We start from the raw sequence: 16,371 nt of genomic DNA, 5'->3' as shown, positions 1-16,371 counted from the left end.
CAAACAAAACCAAACTTCATAAAATGAAAAACGTTTAGATAATTTCAATCTAAATATCTCTCTATTACTCTCTGCCCGAAACACTTAACCTCATGAACCGTGGTGAGGAATGTTGTCCAAGCGACGAAGTTTGAAGAAGGTATCCACAGTGAACAATGGTTAGCTACAGCTAACCTCCTTAGCTGTGGGGGGTTGAAGGTGCTCTGGGAACAAAGGGTCAGCTTCCCGCTAACCTCCAGCGGTGGAGGAAAAACGGCTCGTTGTGTCCGCCAACCACACTGCACGTTACCACGGTGATGGAGTCTCTGCTGTCTTCCTTCCAGACTGGGAGACCGCTCCGCTCGGCTTCGTAGAGACCGCTTCTCTGTAGGGAACTTCTCTGGGACAGTTTGCTTTTGCAGGCCTCAGAGAGAAAGTAAGCAACTCTTACACCTCAATTTCCCCTTTCATGAATGAAAATACCGGATACACAGACAGTATTTCAATCGTACTTAACTTTCTATATGATCGATGATTGTATGACATCCTTGGATCCAGTTGAAGAGTTTATGTCTGTTTATCAACAAACAGACATCAACGGGCTTTGTTCCCCTCCTATCCCGATGAAAACTGCCTTGGAAGAGAAAGAGTTGTGGGAGTTTTATGCGGGCAGTGGCATCATGGGAAGTCCGCTGTTACCCCCGATTCCTAAGTTGTGCCGGAAGTAAGTTAATGCAATTTATTTTGAAAGTTCCAGAAAAGTCCGTACCGGTGTTTAATGTTGAAAACCATGGCTGTGGGTCCCAACATCAGACAACATCAGAGGAAGATTCTGTAATTGTTTAGGGCATTGTTTGAAAAATTTTCTTTTATATTTATTATTTTAATTTAGATGTAATTCTTTAACTTTGAACTATTTAGTTTAAAGCGATTTGAATTTGCTTTGAAACTAACTGATCAGTAGGAGATGCAGTTTAAAGCATCGGGTCTCTCAGAAACACTTTCTCTCAGTGAATCTGGGTCCTGGATGTAAAAACAAGCAGCACACCGATTCTCCAGAGAGAAAAATGAACCACTAATAAAGAACTACAGCAGTTTCTAGTTCAGATGAAAGAGCAGAGACTCACTCTGAGCGTTTCTTTACACACAGATTCTCTCTGCATACAGTATGAAAAAATAAGGAAAAAAATCCATGTGATGTAATTATGAAAAGGACGATGAGTTTTGGAGCTCAACATTTCAAAACGGGAGGATGTTAATCACCTCCGCAGAGCAAAGGATCCTATTTAGCTCATAAGTTAGTTTAAAACTTTTCTTTTCAGCTCCAAACTTTCCAGGAAGAATCATCAGAACCGGACTTCTGAGGTTTGACTGACTGAAGAAGGGAAAAAATATGAGAAATAAAAATGTTAAAGCTAAAGTTGAGCTGGGAAAACGCTGCAGGATTCTGTGTAATATTCCAGTAAAGTGTGAAAAGAAATGTGATGACAGTGCCACCTACAGATGGGATTCCTCTATTTGTTTTTAAGTCTAATGGTTTCATGTTAGGCAACAGGGCACAAATAACCCAGCTTATTGCCATTGTGGTGAATTGATTTTCCTTTATTAAACAGCGAACAACATTTCCAACAGAATAAATTCTTCATCAAAACGTCTGCAGCTTCTAATTAAAATCAGTTGATCTAATCTGCTGATTAAAATGATATTGAGAAGGAAAGTTATGATGTGGCTCTAACTTTTGGCATGTCATGCATTCACATGCCAAAAGTATGGGTCTTTATCTCCTCAGGTGTTGGTCCTGGCTTTGGCCCGGTTTTAATTCATTTTGACGGGCTGTTACAGTTCTGTAGCCAGTTTGGTTGTGACTTTGCTTTGTTTTTTCTTTGCAGCAGGTAGTTTTTCTTTGGATGTTCTAATAAATTATGGAAACGTAGAACGATGCGGAACACTGTCGACATCAAGCTTTTGTTTAATCCACCGTTCTCCCTCCATCATCAGTGAGAACAACAGGCTGCTTCTCCACGCTCTTCTATCTGTGTGTGAGCTACATCATGTGTTACCTTTTTAACCAGAGTTCAGCTCTTTGGTTCTGTGTCAAATAAAGCTGCATTTATTTGGTACACCAGCATCACAACCCAAACGACCCGAACCAAAGGTTGATGTGATCCTACACCATTTTTTATATGCAGAGGCATATCTGTGTGTGTGTGTGTTAAGACTGTTACTGAGTGGTTGAGTGTGTGTGTGTGTCTGTCTGTGTTGTGACTGTTAACGAGCGTGTATGTTGTGACTATAACTGTGTGTGTGTTTATGGTCACTGTTACTGAGTGTGTGTGTGTGTGTGGATAATCCTCCACCTGCTTCAGCAGCGGCTCGATGGCTATTCAATATTATTGACGTTCTTTGAGACACTCGGAGCGTTTCACACTTAGTCCGACAAACAATTACATTCAGGAGTAAATAAGAAGCAGCTTCAGCATCATACCTGGCCCCTGATCCACACACACACACACACACACACACACACACACACACACACACACACACACACACACACACACACACACACACACACACACACACACACACACACACACACACACACACACACACACACACACACACACACCATGATTAGTTTGTTCCTCTGTTCTGCACTGATTGGCTGCTTTTGCATTCATTATGTCTCACAGCAGCAGCTCATCTATAGAGGGAGCAAACGGAACATCCAAACAAGCACCTTTCGGTGTGCTCCCTATTCATTTGTACAGGACACACTTCTGCACTGTGTGTGCGCACGCACTCCCGTGTGGAATAGCTGTCCCAGCACAATTGCTCAGTTTAGTGGAGCATTACAGCTGATCAATAGCTGTGCTACAGAAGGAGACGTTGGAGCTCCGGCTGCACATTTGTTGTTGCAGAGTGTGAGGGTGTGTGTGTGTCTGTGTGTGTCAGTGGGCCTCACTGCGAGCAGCTGTAGAAGCAATTGGACTTCATCAGCATCTTCAACAGCATCATTCCAGGCCTGCTTCCCTCTTCTTCCTGTTTACGTGTAATCCTCTAGTTTTCCTGCCACTGCTTCCTGTCTAAATTTCTCTTTGCGCACAGTTACCGTCTTTCTGTGGGAAAAGGTAAGCTGCCAATATCACTCACTGCTTATCTCACACTCTCACTATCAGAGCAGAAATAGTGCAATACAGCCAAACTTCTGCATGACTGAAAATGAGCTTCACTGTTAAATACTTGGTCCATTGTAATTCAGGCGGCTCCGTGTGCTCTTCAGGAGAAAACTAATGCAGAAACGGACTGAAACACATTGCTGTAAAACCTAAGTTGTCAGGTTATAAACATCTTCATATTCTTTATTAAAAATAATCTGTTTGATTGAACCAAAAATGTATTTGGGAGAAGGTGAAGTCACCTTCATGTGACTAAAGTGTTCATTAAGAAAGAATTCATTTTTTTTATTGAGTTTTAGATGTTTTCTCATAAAAGCAGCAGTTTCTCTCTGGCTCCAGTCTTAAATTTATGTCAGTTAATCAGAACGTTTACAGAAACTATGAGCTTATTGGATCTGGGATGCCATGGACTGTATCGTGCTCAGCTCAGTGGCTTTTTCAACAAATCCATCAACTTTCTGGGCAGAGTAAATAGTTCCAGGGTCAATCTTCAGAATTACTTGGTGATCGTCTTCAACATGCTGAAATGTATTAAGCTGATCCTTTTGGACTTAATTGAAAAGGCTGATCATCATTACTCTTTCAATAATCTGAGATCAGTTCACAAGGCCAGGAAAGAAACCAAGACACCCCTCTGTATAACAACACTCTTCATCATAAGGGGTTCCAACATGTTTCTAAACCAGAAGGAATGTAAAGTGCCTCCAGATGTTTGCCTCAGGATCTTCTCCCAGTTGGATGGGTCTCCAAACAGTGCCATCAAGGATAATCCTGATCAGATGAACCATCTCAGTTGATTCCTTTTAATGTGGAGGAGCAGCAGCTCCCTTCAGAGCTCCTCACCTTACCTCTGCTCATGAGGAGAAAAAACACCCTTTGAATCTGACATGACTTTAGAAAGCTATACCGTTAGCGGTCGCATAGGGTGAAAGGAAGTGGGAACAGACTCAGTACATGCGCTACAGCAGACATAAAAACCACACGGAGAGAGCCCAGATGTCAGTCAAAGGGCCGATACGCTCTTAAAAAATAAGCATATCGGCCTAAATTTCAGCATAGCGATGACAATTTTCATGCTGAAATGCACTGGCAAGAACCCTGCACAGAAGCACCAGCTGGTCATACAAATATTAGCAGAACGTTTTCTTTCCTCAGTCTGTAACCCAAAGGAAGTCATTTGTGTCTTGCCATTTAATCCTTCAGTGGCACTTGATAAATATTGACATACATTTTGAATTTTTAATACTTTCTAAAGAATTTCATAAACAGTGGTTCAAATTTAGGGACCAGTTACAGAGCGACCAAGTTTGATGCCACAGTCTTATATGAGCATGTCTACCTCATATCAAACAGGAAGCTCCATCAGTGGAAAGACATTGGTGCCATTTTCTCCTGAACAGCCACAGAAATCATGTTTGACACTGAACAAAGTGACAGAACAAAACTCAGACCCAAATCAGTACAGTTCAGCCGTCCCCTTCATGTGGTCCGAGTCTGCTGTCCAGTGACACCAGTCCCCACATTGCAAACGGTAAAGCTCCCAAACAAAAGCCTGATATATCTTCAGTCTCAGTTTTACATCAGAGTTGCTCCACCTCTCACCAGCTGCACGTTGGAGGTGTTTCTGTGTCAAAGCGACAGAAACGCTGTTGTTCTTAAACACCGTGGGACGCCTGAACAGTTAGTCATTGTGTTGTAGCACATACACACACAGCACAAAGCTGTTCACACTGCTGAGACACACACCATGGCTCACATGGCAATAAGCGTGACACACAATACAAAGCAATATTTACGTCAGCATTCACACCACTGATGTTCGTGACATTAAAAACAACACAGTGAGCTGCTTATTAAAGCAGGGAATTGGCCAAGTTTAAACTTTGACTTGAACTTGTTGCCTGCTTTGAAGTCTGCACTCATTTCCATGACCTTCGGTGACCCACCTGGACCGCCATCTTTAGGTTGAATCATGGTGTGAAGAAAGTAGGCAGCAGGTATGACACAAAAAACTAAATCTGCTGGGAAGATAAATGATTTTTTGGTTTTCTCAGATTTCACGAGAAAATTATTTTAGCCTTCAGGAACCAACTAACAATTAAACCTGAAAACAAAAGATGCTTAAGAAGGAAAAAATGCACCAAATTTCACTGAAATCAGGATTTATTTAGACCAACTTGGCATCACCATTAGAAACTGTTTGTCTAGATGTTATTTTTCAGAAATTACCTTCCCTCTTATTTCATATCTCTAGTTATCAGTTTCACTTTTTCATGTGCATCATCCTACCTTCACAGCTGCTGTGTCCCTCCTCATAGCCCGCGCTGCAGCTGCACTTTCCGATGGGCACCAGCCACTCGCCCTCAGTGCTGCAATGCATTTTGGGAGGGCTATCTGTGTCCACCTCAGAGTTGTTGACGCAGGTGCCGCGGACTTCCACCAGAGTGGCAAAGGCTGCTTCGGCCACAGTGTCAGAGAACACTGCCAGGTTCTGGACGGTTGCGAGGCAGCGTTTGTAGTAAACTCGCACGGCCACCAGAGCGACACAGGCGCCGACATCCTGGAACGCAAGGTGAAAGCCCTTTCTGTTCAGGTGGCCGATCTCTCGCACCTCAGTATTGAGCTTCATTTTCCTCTCTCCTAAGTCGCCCTGCGTAAAGCTCTCATCTGCAGCGATGGTGTCTATCTTGGTGTAGCGGTCCTCCCGAGTTACACTGCCCAGGTCCCGGTCCGATTCAACATACAGTAGGTTGAAAGTCTCCTTGCAGGTCCCGGCCACTCCAGGAATGCTGTTACAGTCGCGAAGCGTGAACTGGAGCTCAACAAAAATGCGCTGTCCGCCTCGACGGGCCACCCAGCCCGTCTGCAGCCAGTTGTTCTGCTGCGTGGGCTCCATCACATTGCACACCTGGTATGTCCGGATGGGTTTATACTTCTCGTCCACGCCGCTGATCTCCTCCCACTGAGACAGAAAGACAAGACAGGAGTGAGTTGGAAAACCAGCATAGGAAGTTATGGGTTAAGTATTGTTTCACACATCAATCACAGAGATGAGCCTGTTAACAGAGTCTTAATCTGATGAGAGAATGTGTGAAAGTCTCTGTAACAGAACAGGTTCTCGGTCATCATCATCCTCATCAGAAGTGTCAGGAAGTGTCACAAAAACAATCAATCACATATCTAAATTTACCCTCAGCTTTGACCCAAGTTTCTTTGTTTCGTGGCTTGATACACCGAGGTTGTGTCTGCTGACGGCAGTTTGATCTGGGAGGTAATCGATCTAAGCTTGTCTCTAAAAAGTCATGTAAATTCATGTATACATGGGAGCAGATTTGATGTTTTCATGACTATTAGCTGACTTAAGCAATTTTCAAGCAAAAATCCATCATGAAAATCCTAAAAATGTAGAAAACATTAAACATGACTAAATTTAGTTTTTGTTTTAAGCTTCTATGTTGCTGTAAACATCAATAAATTCATTAAACAGCTTAGAAAATTTCTGTCAAGATTTTCATTCAATTTCAGTTCAAGAGGGTGCCTCAAAGGTTGAAAACATATAATCTAAATTAATCTCCGAGTGATTAAAGTCATGCAGAAACTTTAGATCTTTTCTCTTATTTTCATTTAAATGAAGGACATCTGAATGAATTGGCTGAAGGTGAGAGAATGGACTCATTCTGCTGAGCTTGATCTATTTTTATTTGGATTCAACAGTAAACCATCATTTCCATTAACCTTCCATGAGATTCCAGCAGTGCAGAACCTTTTCCCAATTTACATTTAGTAAAAATAATGAGTTCGTGTGGATCGTTGACACAAACAGAACCAGCTGCCAGTGAAAACCAATGATGAGAGATGATGAGGTAATAAACTTCAGTCAAATAGGACTGAGTTCGCGCTCCAGCTGGAAGGTGAATCTGTTTCTTCATGTCTGTGGTCCAGAAATGTCCTGCTGCTGACAGTGATTTAACCAGCCCACAACACCTGTGATATATATGTTGGCACAAACAGCTCCCACCACATGCTGTTCATTTATTACACATCCAAGGTGTGTGTGCAACGTAAGGTCAGGTGGGAGGTGTGTGACAAACTGTTATGGCAGCGAGCCATTCTTTAAAAAAGCCCATTTGTCTTGCAGCCATAACTTATCACAAATGATATCGATCGACATGAAGGGGAACATTTATCTGCTGCAGCAGCTGTGTGGCGGTTTGGACCTGCCGTACACTGGCCCGGATTACAACCATTGATAAATGGAGATAAGCTCTGAGGGGAGGTGAGGATCAAATGTGAAATGGAGCCTACAGCGTTTGAGATGGTAAAATGAACAATACAAGCACACTTACTCCGTTGGCGGGATAAGAGTTCCAGCCAAGCTCTGCCTGAGTCTCCTTGGAGTTCAGCAGCACCACTGCAGGAAGAAAAACAGGGATGGAGAAACAAGAATAGGGTCAGAGGTCAGGAAACAGAGAGGGTCAAGTTATCTTTGTTCTGTAGCAGGTTAGAATAAACAGAAAATCCACCTCAGCTGGAAAAAAGCACCAAGGCTAGGTTGAATAGAGGGTTCCACCCTTCTCTAGAATCAGTAAAGACTAAAATGGATCAGAAATGCAGAACCTGGACCGATGGATGTCTGGACAGAGCCAATGAACTAAACACATCCTTCAATACGTTCAGTTCAGAAACAAGCTCAGCATCTCAGCATCCTTCTCTCATGCTCACAGCCACACATCCCAGCCTCCTTTGACCCACAGCTTTCCTGTCACACCTCAAATGTTTTATCTTCCACCACATGTTTGCCTTCAACCAAATCAGAAGGGGCTGATGCTCCCTTTGCCTCCCCCTTCCACCTGTGTGTCTCAAGAAGTCAGGAGAAGAGGCAACTGGAGAGACTGAACCGTAATAAGGCTACAGGTCCAGATCATGTCAGCCATAGGGTCCTGAAGGGCTGTGCAGAGCAGCTCAGGAGAAGGTTCCAGTGTTGTGGAAGACCTCCTGTCTTGTTCCAGCACCAAAAAAAAAAACTCACCCATAAGTCCTCAATGACATTAGACCTGTTTCCCTTCCATTCCACATCATAAAGGTCCTAGAGAGACTCCTGTTGGCCAACCTGAGTAAACAGAGAATAGACCATCAAGACCCCCTTCAGTTTGCTTATCGCTGTGGAGTTGGAGTTGAAGATGACATCATACACCTGCTTCACCAAATCCACTGTCATCTGGACAAAGCCAGCAGCACTGTGAGGATCATGTTCTTTGATTTCTCCAGTGCATTTAACACAATTCAACCTGATTTGCTTTGTCAGAAACTCCAGAAGACTCAGGTGGAGGCCTCAACAATCTCCTGGATCAAACACTATCTGACAAACAGACCACAGTTTGTGAGACTGAAGGGTTGTTTATCTAACCAGGTAGTCAGCAGCACAGGAGAACCACAGGGGACTGTACTCTCACCATTCCTTTTCACTCTGTACACCTCAGACTTCCAGTACAAGACAGACTCCTGTCATCTGCAGAAAAACTCAGATGATTCTGCAGTCATGGTGTGGATCAGAGATGGATAAGAAGCTGAGTACAGGAAGGTGGTGGACTGCCTTGTATCATGGTGTGGAAACAATCATCTCATCTTGAATGTGAAAAAAACAAAGGAGATGATTGTAGAAGTGAAACAGGAATAGGTGAAACACTAATTCCATCATGAGAGAAGAAGTGGAGGTGGTAGAGTGAAGTGTGAAGTGCAATGAGACAACATGTTTTGAATTGGCGCTATATAAATAAACTGAATTGAGCTGAATTGAATAGATGAGTATGAATACCTCGGTGTTTACCTGGACAACACACTAATTTTCCTTTGGGATGAATAAAACATTTTTCACCTCAACATCTGTGACTATATTTGCAGATAAAAAAGGCCAGTGTCAATTGTGCTTCAGCACCAAGGACCTAAGCAACCCCAACCAGCTGTATTTCAGAGAGACAAATTACCATCTAAAACATTGTTTCAGAACCACGGACAGAGCAACAAAACTAGGAGCCCGTGTCACAAAGCTAAGCTAAGGGACTAAACAGTAATTTCCAGGCTTAATGAATCCTTCACTTGGTTTAAGAGCAATTACTCAGAAGTTAACACGCTAACTCATTCTAGGAAGCTGTCCTGGTCAGGAGAAGCTTAGAACCAGGTTTAGTTAATCCCGGAGGATGTCTAGATTCTAAGTCATGCACAACCTTGAATAGAAAATATATCCTCCAGGCTCATGAATAAAGTACTGTGTTCATCATCTAGAATCCAATCGCCCATATACTGTAATACAGCTAATATAGCTATATAAAGATTTGCTATATGTTAATGTTAAACATGTTTATACCTTCATTATTAGTTATTGTGATCAAATTAATATAAAACCCCAATATACATATGTTTAACCTCACTATTGTTTACCTGTTTTCAGCGATCCTGCAAGGAAGTTTTTCTGATGTAAAAAAAAAACGATTTGGACATCAGGGTTTAGTACTGCAGGACTAGTTCCAGTAAACAGAAGAAAGGATGGAGGATCATCTTTACATATTTCTGGGTTTAAAGATCTAACACCACACATGACCGGGCCATTCCACAGACACTGAGGTAGATTTTAATTTTTTTAAGCAGTGGAATGGACCTGGGCCCTGCTCCAATTGTGTTTCAGAACTATGGAGAGAGAAAAACAACCAGTCCCAGGTAGTTCAGCACCAAGGACAGAGACAACAAATACCAGCTCCATTGGTGTTGCAGAACCACAGCGAGATGTAAAGTACACCAAAAACTGTGTTTCAGAACCACGAACAGAGACAAACAACCAGTTCCAGGTAGTTCAGCACCACGGACAGAGACAAACAACCAGTCCCAGGTAGTTCAGCACCACGGACAGAGACAACAAATACCAGCTCCATTGGTGTTGCAGAACCACAGCGAGATGTAAAGTACACCAAAAACTGTGTTTCAGAACCACGAACAGAGACAAACAACCAGTTCCAGGTAGTTCAGAACCACGAACAGAGACAAACAACCAGTCCCAGGTAGTTCAGCACCAAGGACAGAGACAACAAATACCAGCTCCATTGGTGTTGCAGAACCACAGCGAGATGTAAAGTACACCAAAAACTGTGTTTCAGAACCACGAACAGAGACAAACAACTAGTCCCAGGTAGTTCAGCACCAAGGACAGAGACACAAAATACCAGCTCCATTGGTGTTGCAGAACCACAGCGAGATGTAAAGTACACCAAAAACTGTGTTTCAGAACCACGAACAGAGACAAACAACCAGTCCCAGGTAGTTCAGCACCAAGGACAGAGACAACAAATACCAGCTCCATTGGTGTTGCAGAACCACAGCGAGATGTAAAGTACACCAAAAACTGTGTTTCAGAACCATGAACAGAGACAAACAACCAGTCCCAGGTAGTTCAGCACCACGGACAGAGAAACACAACCAGTTCCAACAGTGCTTTGGAACCACAGCGGAAGATGTAAAATACCGTTTGAAATGTTTCAGCACCATGGACAGAAAGCAAAGAAATGGGTCTGGGTTGTTGTTTATTCAGTACTCAGACAACTCCAATGCATGTCAGGGACCGGAACAGAACGTCTCCTAGCAGGTTTCAAAGCAGCAGACTTATTTATCTGAATGCTACATAAATGTGGGATACGTCATGGAAAAGAGCCTTTTTAGCTTTCCACAGCCGTAAAGCTGGTTCAGATAGTCCGTAAAAACATCTATTCTCATAAATGTTTAACCTGTTGTATTTAGAGATGACAGAATTGGACTTTATACTACGAAGCAGGTCAAGTCTGTCCTGTTTTTTTTTTTAAACAGATCTGGTAGAAAAAAACTTGACATTAAAGAACACTATTAAACAGGTGGAGCTGTAATGGATGACCTGTCACAAAGAGGAGACAGGATAAAAGCAGGTAATTAATCATTTTGTTATCACAGCCATATTTTAAAGCGTCTAACATTTTATCATTTGTGATTTTATAGTATCTGTACAACAAAAATTCAGAATGTTTTAAATTATGTTTATGTTTAACATAATGATCTACAAAAAAAAAAATAGATTCAGTCCAACCAGCAGAGATATTATACATGTCCAGGTTAAAACATGTTATGTTTAATTTGTGATGTTTGTTATTAAAAATATATATAAAAGCAACCTGATTCTAAATATAATCATACAGACACAACATGCAGTAGTTTGGAGAGTATGAAGCTCTCAGCACTCATAAATGACCCTGAGATCTTTTCAGAGGCAGATATTTTAATGAAGAAACAATTGTTGTTAGCTTTTAATCTATACCTTCTAAAAAATAACCTTTAGAACAACCGGTCTAAGTTTTAATTGCAGAAGGCGGAAATATGCTGAGAATTTCCAATAAACTAAGATGCAATAGTGTCACTGTGGGAAGGTCCCGAGGGGAAGGAGCAGAGGAGGGTTGTGTTCAAACACCACTGTCCTTTTAAGTTTTCTCATTTTCTAAGGGCTCTGATTGGTTGAGAGGTGGTACATTCTCTGTCTTGGTCTTTAATCTCAAAACCTAACTTACTCAAAAGTTCTGCTCTGGTAAAGTTATTAGCACGAGTTACCTATGGCGAAAGATCCATGAAAGAACTGACCAGAATCAGGGTAGGGTTAGTTACCCTAACCCTAAATCACACACTTTGGGTTAGCTTGAAAGGTCACTAATCCTCCTTTGTAGCTTAACCCCATGGAAAACAGTTTATCTTCACACCTCAGTGCATTTGTCCTTTTATCTCAGCTAGCGTTCACTCTCTAACACTCTTTACAGTCCTGAGGAAATTTTCAGATCTCTGATCAGTGTTTAGAAACGGCAGTTCCACACAGCACCTCAGTCAGACTGAACTAAATCCAGCTGGTGATATTAAAACATCTCAAAGAGTTTATAAATGTTGTTAAAAACATGTTGTTTCTTTAAAAAACGATGATTGTAAAGGCAGCTCTGTGTGGTGCATTGACTTACATTCAAATAGACAGCAGGATGATGAGAAACAGTCTTTATTAAAGATGAAGCTCAAAGCTTTTACTCTATGATCTTAAACTAGATGGAGTCAACTTTGGTAGTTGGTCTATAGTCTGTGTTCAGGACCTAATAAATGTGATTCTTTCCTTTGTACCAGTTAAGACATGTGTGCCAGAGGGGTGGGGGCAAAAACATCGGGTTGCTTTTTGGTCTAAAACCCCTGATAGAACCAGTTCCTAGCCTTTTTCAGGGCCACAATCGGCTTAGACTGGGTTTCTGCCCAATAAGCTAACAAAGTGGGACAGATTCTAGAGAATCAGAAACAGCCAAGTGATCAGAAATATTTACCTTAGTGAAGAAGGATAGGAAGACAAAGATAATTTCTTACTAAAGCACTTGGCCTTTGGTAGGCAGAGAAATTATCTGTCTTTCAATAGAGACAGGCTTCCCTACCCTGCAGGGTAAGCAAGCAGGACCTTCTTTTCTGTCTCTGGAGAAAAAGCAAAGAAGGACAAATGTATTCATATGCCACAACAAACTGATACAACAAGCTCTATAGAAGATCTATAGAGGTGCATCAGATATGCATCAGCTCACCACATGTTAGAGCATCTCTGAAGAGGTTTAAAATGATAAATTATTAATGCATATAAAACAAAAAGTTGTTTAACATAGTAGGAACAAGGAATATGTATGGATTTAAACAAAGACGGTTGCAGCAGACTTAATGTTTTGCACTAGTTTGTTCCATATACATTAATCTGACAAAACATTATGACCAGATACCTTACTGTAAGTGAATCATTAAAGCTCTTACATGTAAGGAAAAGGGACAAAGATCATAAAATGAACACCAAATGTCTGACAGTCCTTCAACCTTAAACTATTTTAGACTTCAGGAATCAGCTGCTACCTGAAATCTATGGTTAGGAAAATACCAGATGCAGTATTTTATTCTACAGTCTGATGTTTAGAGGATTAAGAATATAAATCTAATTTCTGTCAGAGATTCTGGTTAAAGATGAACACGAACAGAGTGGCCCCATCCTGTTGAAACCAAACTGGAGGATTAATGTGAAGAGAACAGAACGTATTAAAGCTGAGCAGCTGTTTGAAATCATCAACACGTTTATCCTGAACTTTAATGTGGAATCAACATCTGCAGAGACATATGGTCAGCTGCTTTATCACTTCACTCTGAAAATATTTCACTGATGTGAACGTTAACCACACAGACACACTAAGTCGCAGACTAAGAGCTCTAGCAATCTGAGCTAAAGCACCCAAAACATCTTTAAAACTTCACTGAGCAATAACCGTTAGTCAGCTGTGAACTTTACCTTTCCTTACTTTAACATTCATGAGAAGTGAATGTTTTACTCCAGGGCTGCAGTAGCATGAAACATATTCTATTTACTGCCATTGTGGCAAGACACATGGACGTCTCTGGGAGCAGTACAAACGTTCACAGTGTGAGTCGCAAGGAACTTCAATCTCACTGAGTCACATTCTAACAATGAGGCTCTGACACAAATCTGTGATGATGCACTGAAAGGGAGGTCTGAGTTCAAAATAAACCTGTCAATGCACCAACTGAACTCGTTTTACTTGTGCCATAACTGAGCAAAAAGAAGAAAGACTCCTCTGACCGAACCCACAGAGGCTGATCCTAGCGACAAGTTCTTGTTCTTCTTTTTGGGTCTGCGTGAAAAGGAGACACCAGATCATTGGCCAGAGTGCAGGGATCAGGAGAGATCCTTTAAACTCTTTACTTTTTAGGGGTTAACAGCAGCAGGTACCCAAAGCTCGGCTCTGTGGCTAGATGATAACAAGGAGGCATTTGGAGAAGAAGGAAGGCAGGGGTGTTGGAGAAGCACAGAGGTCAAAGGGAAACCAAGATGAGGGAAAAGAAACAGTGAAAGAGGCTGAAAGGAGAAACACTGAAAGCAGACATGAAAGGGAGACTATAAAGGAACAAGACAGCAATGGAGAGCAAGAAACGAAATAAAGGAAAATAAACAGATGAATTCACAGAGGGATCAGTCAGTCAGACAGAGACTTAGAGGCCAAAGCTGCTGCTATGATCACACTCTGAATACAGAAGCCCTGTAATCAGGCCCTCTTTAAACACACTAATGGGTCTGCAGGGGCAGGAGGGGAGAGAAACACAGGAGAGGCTCAGAGCAGAGTGGAGAAAAGAAAAAACAGGTGAAGGAGAGAAGGAGAAAAGTTAGAAAAAGAAACTCTCCTCGTGTTCTTTACACAGATCCCATTTAATAAGCCTCATATCAGCTCTCATTTTAAAAGCTTTTCAGACATAATTGCCCTTCATTATGGAGACAATGTGCCTTTGAGAGTTTCTGTGGTTCTTTTAAGGAGGAACAGAGTGATTTTAATGAACACACGATGGAAACTGTGACTCTTTATGTTCGGCTCTGTTTCCGACCACAGTTCAGCTGAACCCAACGGTTGTTTCCTCAGACAGAAAACAGAGTACTGCATGGTCAGCTGGTGGCGCTATAGGTTGCTTTACTGCTGGATCAGACTGGTTTTAGTCCTACTGGGTTATATTTGGACTGGCTACGGCTGGAATCCACATAGCATCCTGTTGTATACAAAATGTAAATGCTTCGCTATGATGTGGGATCAGATGGACAGACAGGGTTCCCAATCAGAATAAAGGCAGTAGGGTCCTTCTGGATCTAGCTAGAACTCTGCCTCAAATGGGGGAGTTTCAGTAACTTGGTGTTTATCTACCTTCCCAACTATCTTCTAACTCTTCACCTAAGGTAACTCATCATTTCTAATACTTAAATTGGCTAGGCTGACTTTCTCAAAGAAAAAAGATCCTTTCATCAGAAGACTTTTAAAGTAGGTAAATAATAAAGACATTTCCTCTGGCAAGAGACAGCAACTTGGCTGAAATAAAATTCAAGGTCACTTTAAGAGAAAACTTTGTACTTTCAGTTGAAAATAAGACCTTCAAGAATGTTTTTATGTAGCAGAACGCATTAAAGGAGAAGGATGTCCTTCAAACAGTGAGTGTGTTCATGTTGCCTTCATGAATGTGTGAGGATGTGAGCAGCTGCAGCAGATTTAAAAGGATTTCACTTGCTTTCTTCTTTGTTTTGATGTGACTGATTTCATTTAGAGTATATTTCCTGTTACTTTCTGGTCTAACCAACACTTTCACGTCCCTCAGATTTGGTCACGTTTGTGTCATTATGATAAGACATCAGCAACGGGTCCGAAAACTAAAATCTGGCCTCAGTTTCTCCTTTTCTTGATCAAAAGCAGCAAAACTTAAAAACATACAGGAAACCTTTGAAAATGATTCACCGTCATAAAGAACAAAATTACCCAGAAAGTTTGGTTTTGGGGTTGCCTTTAATAAAAATTCAGTAATTAAATATTAACTATATATTCCTTTTTTTCCAGAAAATACAAAGAACTGTTTCTGTAAGCTGAAACCTGAAATCTCCTCTGCCAGTCTGTGTCAACCTGAACCTGATGAGGATGAACCTGCTGGAAAAAAGGCACTGAAGGAGTTCTGACACAGAAAAACACCCTCCAGAATAAATCCAATCCACAAATAACTTCTAAAGCATCAATCCTTTTATGGCTAGCAGGGTCTGGTTCTCTGTTGCTGGTCCAGATGTGTGCACCATGCACAGCTGTTGAATAAAACAAGATGTCTGACATCTTTCTTGACTGAGAAAACGTATTTCTGGTTGCTCTGCTCTGAGCAGCAACTATCACTGAACTGAGCATGCTCACTGCTGTATCCTGCAGGTTTGAGAAACCTCATTAGAACTCCAAACAACTCCACCTAAATATAAACCACACCCATGCTGCATCTGTTGATTTATAGAGAGTTCTTCTCACTCCTCCCAGAAATATCAAAGCAGCAACCTTCTTGCAGAAATATATGGTTTTACTCAAGGAAAGAAGAGCTGAGTGGGACTAAGGGACTTAATCACTGTAGTCCACATAAAGAATGACTCGGTACCTTGCTGGCTGAAACACAGCTCTGAGATGATATACAGTCCAACAGAACCAACAGGCATTCTTCTGCAGATAGAAAGGATAAACGGATGTGGAGATGAAGTGTCAAAAAAACACAAACAGGCTCAAAAAAGATGAATGCTGTGTAGAAACACAACCTTCTGACACCAATACTAACAGGAAGCACACACACA

The 16,371-nt window shown here is 41.6% G+C and overlaps 1 protein-coding gene across 3 annotated transcripts in view; it reads right to left on the bottom strand.

Moving 5' to 3' along the window:
* The window catches only part of LOC124879353 (ephrin type-A receptor 7-like), a 151,311-nt gene that overhangs the window by 106,751 nt on the left and 28,189 nt on the right, over window positions 1–16,371 (bottom strand). For all 3 annotated transcript variants that reach the window (XM_047383874.1, XM_047383871.1, XM_047383873.1), the window contains 2 exons: window positions 7,505–7,569; window positions 5,448–6,120 (listed from right to left, as the gene is read on the bottom strand). In XM_047383874.1, coding sequence (XP_047239830.1) covers window positions 5,448–6,120; window positions 7,505–7,569 — 738 coding nt within the window. The remainder of the gene's footprint in view (window positions 1–5,447; window positions 6,121–7,504; window positions 7,570–16,371) is intronic.

The sequence above is a fragment of the Girardinichthys multiradiatus genome, chromosome 13 (assembly GCF_021462225.1).
Source record: "Girardinichthys multiradiatus isolate DD_20200921_A chromosome 13, DD_fGirMul_XY1, whole genome shotgun sequence".
In the NCBI taxonomy this organism is placed as follows: Eukaryota; Metazoa; Chordata; class Actinopteri; order Cyprinodontiformes; family Goodeidae; genus Girardinichthys; species Girardinichthys multiradiatus.
Note: the sequence above shows the minus strand (reverse complement) of the source record. Positions and strands in the feature narration are given on the sequence as shown.